Source organism: Telopea speciosissima, chromosome 4 (genome assembly GCF_018873765.1).
Source record: "Telopea speciosissima isolate NSW1024214 ecotype Mountain lineage chromosome 4, Tspe_v1, whole genome shotgun sequence".
In the NCBI taxonomy this organism is placed as follows: Eukaryota; Viridiplantae; Streptophyta; class Magnoliopsida; order Proteales; family Proteaceae; genus Telopea; species Telopea speciosissima.
Genome location: NC_057919.1, coordinates 67318766 through 67324205, shown reverse-complemented (window position 1 = coordinate 67324205; position 5440 = coordinate 67318766). Strand labels below are relative to the sequence as shown.

Sequence of the window (5440 nt, the reverse complement as noted above, 5' to 3'; positions counted from 1 at the left end):
AGAATAAGAAAAGAGGGGAGAGGGAAAGAAATAAAGGCTAAAGCAAAGTACAAAAATTTGAATCTGCAAACTCATTCTTTAGGTATATATAAATTGTTTGGTTAGTTGGCTAAAGGATCTCCCAAATCAAAACTTCCAACAGAAATTCCTAATTAAAGAACTCTATCACAAGGCCCCAACCATGTTTTGTAGGATTGGCATGTGCTTGGTGAGACAAGAAGACCAGTGGGACCTCATCTTCTCTGGGTCTAAAAATTTTTAAATTCCTTTTGTTGTCATTGTTCAATTATGTTGGTATATTGTGCCTTTGAAATCTACAGCAATATTGGAGACAAGCTTGGCTGTGGGTTGTGACAAATTAGCTAGCACACCCACACAACATAGCTAGATATTGAGCGAAAGAATTATTATGTGGAGAAAGTTCTCCTTCACCATATGGGAAGGGTTAAGTCATCACTCTAGGATCTTAAAACATCCTCCCTATTTATGAATGGTCGAACATTACCCTTCATTGTTGCGCAAAACCTTTTCCTGCCCATCCGAAAGTTGGATTCAAGGGATACCCTTTTAGTGTGACTTGAGGAAAAATCGGTCCTTAAGGGAAAGAAAAAGAAAAGAAAAGAAATTATTATGCAAGATTATTGTTTAGGGAGGGGGATCACTGCCAAGGTGTGTGGTTCCTGCACTAGTGTAGGGGACTAATGTAAGCGTGCATGGAGGCAACAAGGGTAGGATTTTTCATTTCACGAGGGCTAAGGCAGTCATTTTGCCCTTCCTGTGTCTAAGTGCAAGTGCCATGCAGTCAAGCAGCCTTCTTTTTCCCTATTGTTGATATGCACTAGGGCAAAAGTAAAAAGGTTCGATCGGGTTGTTAGGGCAAATATTTGTGTTCGAATTTTGAGGACGACGACTTTGCTCAAAAAATGTCAAAGCCTAGATGGACTCCAAACTCGTCTCTTTGGACCTTGCATAGGCGGGACCAACATTAGATAATGATTTTTTTAATTATTGTTAACATGGATGTTATTATTATTAAACTTCCATCTTAAAACCAATTGGTTTAAAGTGGGGTGACCTCTTGTGGCTCTTATACTTGATAGTCGGAGCATCCACAGTCGATGTAGGATTACATCAATAATTATTATTATTGGCATTTTAAAGATGAGAAGCCGAATCAGCCAGGGTTTGAAAAATCGGATCAGAGTAGTGAAACCGATCCAATAAGAAAACTAGGGTTTAGGGGGGGGGGGTTTGTCGATTTCCACCAATTCTAGCTGACTCCGAAAGCAGTATCCATTGTGACCAAGTGGTCATGGGTTCGAATTTAGAAACAACCTCTTTGCAAAAGCAGGGGTAAGGCCACGTATATTATGTCCCTTCCCAGACCCCATAGTGGCGGGAGCCTCGTGCACTGAGTACGCCCTTTTTTTTAACCTTGGAACCAACTGATTCTTATCATGACCCCAAAGTGCTATTTGGTAGGCCATCTGCAAAATCAAGCATACCACCATTTAATAGTCCAGAACTATGTGGAGGAAAAATGTGCATTAACTAAACTTGCTTAACTAACCTGCAAAGCGATCGTCTTCAACAAGGAACTGCAATTCTGTCTGGGGTTAGCAATGGCCCATCGGATATTAGTTAAGCTAATCATATTATGGGTATTGGCTTAGCTGGAGTAAGAAAGATTAATAAAAAGAATGCTTTGTTTGACAAGTTCACACACAATGAATAGAGTTTTATAATGGTCTCTTTGTTTTTCTTGTTCTCTACTTCTCTCCCAATCTCTAGACATGTCTACAGTGGAGGAAGCAACGGGGAAGGGATCTCCTTAAGATTCTTTCTGGATATATATCTACTTAAGATAAACAAATTGTAATAGAAAATAGCCAGCCACAACCAAGCATTGTTTTGTTCACACTGTACCCAACGTAATACCTTTCGATCCAATTCCTTTGGTTTAACATTGTGTAGGTAGTCTTTTTCAAGCGACTCCACTCTGTTCCAAAATTTTACTCTAAGTAACCCTTCTCCTAAGTAGTCCTTTCCGTGACGTGATGACTGATTCTGATACCAAATGTTAAGTACTTAATTGATACGCTAAAAGCTTCAAAGTGATGGAATTCGTTAAATCAAATCCTTTAACTTATCTTATACTAGGCTGACACAATCGAGCAGCCATACACTAAAGTGGGCTCCATCAGACAAATAACATAATCAAATTTGCTTGGTTTGGTATCTTATTCAGTTCATTATTCGGTTTGACTGGTTTTTATTTGGTTTGGGCTCAAGTTTAGTGTTTGTGCTGACTTTCTATAGAGAAGTCGGTTGGTCAACTCTCCCTTCCCCCCCCCCCCCCACCCACCTTCTTCTCTCATCCCACCCCCAACCGCCCTCTTCTGCGTTGGGATACCAACCCCTAGTGGCCTATGGGCCCTCGATAGGAGATGATAAAAAAAAAAGAACTTAATTTATCAATATTGTTGGAGATCGATACCGATATGATACTGATACTAATCAATGATATCGGTCAACACATTTATTTAAAAAAAATTCATCCAATCCTAGGCCGATACGACCCAATACTAGACAGATATGGCCTTCAATACCGATATGTCGAACCTTGGTTGTGACGGATACAAATTTATATTGCAGATCATTCCATTCTCAAATAAGCAACATTTTGTAAAGCTACACTCTCTCTCTCTCTCTCTCTCTCTGTGGCTGTTGAGAATGTCTTGGTAAACACCATTATTTTGTGGCCTCAAAGATATTTAGTCAGCCTGAAACATGAAACGAGGTTTAATTGGTAATTTGATTAGAAAAGATAGAGAGAAAGAGAGAGAGAGAGAGAGAAAATTATTAAAAGATGCTTCCTTGACAAAACGATTTTTAACTCACATCTACTACCCCTGATGTACAGGCCGGTCTCCGAGGAGGGAGTTGCTGATGAGGCGTTCTCTGTGGAATTCCAAAATCAATCCAAACAATACATCTAAATATCAAAGTGAATTCAAGTCAAAAGTCCTTTCCCAAAAAGGCCCATCAATTAGTACCTTGTGGGCTGGTAAAAGCCCATACCAGCCCGGCCCGGCCCAGCCCATCCTAACCATGTTTAGATCATAGATGAGAAACACTCAACCACTATTCCTGACTCTATAGTGAGCACGGTTCTAGGAATTGATATCAGATCGGCTGTATCGATACCAATACCTCATCGATTTGGTATGAATATGTTTTTTTTAATGAAAAAAAATGGTGTTTTTATTTGGAATCGGACCAATTGGGTTATCAGTGGTGACCGATTCCATGAACTAAATCCATGGGAAAAGGGTGAACACGAAGCCGGAATGCCCACCCTGTGTCTGTCTCTCTCTCTCTCTCTCTCTCGCTCTCAGCCCCCATGGAAAGGACCACCCTGCAAATCCCACCCCACACACCAATCCATTGGTCTAGGCCGCCATTCGGCCTGCCCGACCTCTGCCCTAAATCCATTGTAGTGAGGGGGGTACCTGCAATTTTGGACGCAGAGTCTCTACGGCTGCTTTTGACTTCTGATCCAACGCAGCTCCTCCTTGCTATCAACCACAAGAAATCAAAATCAAATTTCAAGAAAGAATTCAAAGAAAAAGTTTATGATATTCCAAGTTCTTTGTGGGCTGCCTCTGCTCCAGCCCAGTAATTTTGACCCAAAAAAAAAAAAAAAAGTAGCCCAGTATGCAATAAAATACCTTTCCTAAGGCCCAATCTGCCGAATCAAAGAAGGCACGTTCATGATCCTGAACACATAAACACGAAAGCATACATAGAAAAACACCCAAATCATCAAAATATTAAAAGAGAGGCTTTAACAAATATTAAACATAAATAAAAATGGAGCTTTTACAGTTAAAAAGCTTCTCTCTTATGGCATATGGGAAGGGAAGGGAAGCCCAAGCTTCTAAAAAGTTCTTAATAGAGTTTACCTTTGAGATTAAGGGCTTCTTTTTCGGCACAAGTCCCCCGTACTTTTTCCCTACTGTTGCAGCCTGTTTCAAAATTATTTAATCAAACATAAACAAGTCCTGTTAATAATTTAAGGGTGTCAATTGATCAATTTGGTCCGATTTTGATTGCTCTGAATCGATTTTTAGGCTAATAATGGTCAAACTGAGACAACCCATTTAGCCAAAAGTCGGTTTTGATCGCTCTTTTATTGGGATTTAATGTATTCTTATCGATCCCAGTGAGTCCCACCGCAACTAACATGGTTCAAAAAAAGTCCAAAATCCATTACAACGCACTCGGCTCTTCTCCAACCGTGACGAGAGCTGAAGGATCCAGCCCAGCAAAAACAAGAGGGTTTGGTCATTTTATAAGGCCTTGTTTTTACTGGGTTGGATCCTCCAACTCCCGCCATGATTGGACGAGAGACATATCCACTTAGAATCAACTAAGCCGCCATTCTGTTCTGTTTTAGGATTTTTATGTTTAAGGGCAAAGATCCGCAAATCCTACGTTTGCGGAAGAGACAAAACAAGATAGGACCCACATACACATTCACTTTTATCTCTCTCAAAACAATCTATTTTAGGTTTTGTAACCCTATCTCTTCATTGGCCCGAATTAGTACATTCTGGAGTCGAAGGAAACCTTCTCCCCTTATCTTATAGACACAGACACCACATGTGTTTTTCATAAAGGAAGGGTAGAGTACCCCACAGCCGTAATCAAACCAATGTTCAGCATTTGGGCTTTCTTCTTTCTACCTCAAAAATCTTCGGCAGCCGGAAGAGAAAAAAATATATATATATATCACTGAAAATGGTTATTTCTTCCCAAATCCCTAACCCCTTCACTTACCCTTACCCTTCCTTGTCATTTTTAAAAAAAAATTTAAAGACAGATTAATCTTCATGAAATTGAAACATGCTATGGTCCTTCAACCTCAATTTCAACTTAGTAATTCAGAGAAAGAGAGAGAGAGAGAGAATGTTACCTCCTCCTGAGAAGCTAAATACTCTTCGCTTCTGTTGCAACCGGCCATTATCTCACCCTCCTTCACTACAGCACCAGTTGAGAGTGAGAGAGAGAGAGAGGAGTTGTTTATTGGGTTGAGAAAAGGTGAGGACGAGAGGTTGAGAGAGAGGGAGGGAGGGAGGAGTTTGTAGTGCAAGAAATCGAAATATCCCCAGAAGAGCTAATAAATAGATGGAGATGTAAAAGGATTACTACTACTACTACTATTACTATTACTATATAACAAACTAATTAACGGATTTCTTACTGTCAAGATACAGCAAGGTGAGGAATGACCATCTTACCCCTATCCGAATGCTTTATCCGAATGGAGGTAAGACGATCATTTATCATCTTGCTGTGTCTTGGTAGTAGGGTCCTGCCGGACAGCTCGGCAGTAGAAGATCCAAATTGCTAATTAACATGAAGTCGCTATGTGCTA

The 5440-nt window shown here is 40.2% G+C and overlaps 1 protein-coding gene across 1 annotated transcript; it reads right to left on the bottom strand.

Moving 5' to 3' along the window:
* Positions 1-2758: 2758 nt before the first annotated feature.
* On the bottom strand, positions 2759-5106 carry LOC122658663. The gene is made up of 6 exons (XM_043853704.1): positions 4979-5106; positions 3966-4028; positions 3732-3779; positions 3513-3578; positions 2901-2961; positions 2759-2788 (listed from the first exon to the last, which is right to left on the bottom strand). The coding sequence occupies exons 1-6, from the start codon at positions 5024-5026 to the stop codon at positions 2775-2777; spliced, it is 300 nt and encodes a 99-aa protein (XP_043709639.1). The 5' UTR covers positions 5027-5106; the 3' UTR covers positions 2759-2774.
* Between the last annotated feature and the right edge of the window lie 334 nt (positions 5107-5440).

Coding starts and splice junctions, on each gene's coding strand:
- LOC122658663 (XM_043853704.1), bottom strand. CDS start 5,026: ATGGCCGGTTGCAACAGAAGCGAAGAGTATTTAGCTTCTCAGGAGGAG. Junction 3,780..3,965: donor AGAAGCCCTTAATCTCAAAG/GTAAACTCTATT, acceptor TTATGTGTTCAG/GATCATGAACGTGCCTTCTT. Junction 2,962..3,512: donor CTCTGCGTCCAAAATTGCAG/GTACCCCCCTCA, acceptor GGAATTCCACAG/AGAACGCCTCATCAGCAACT.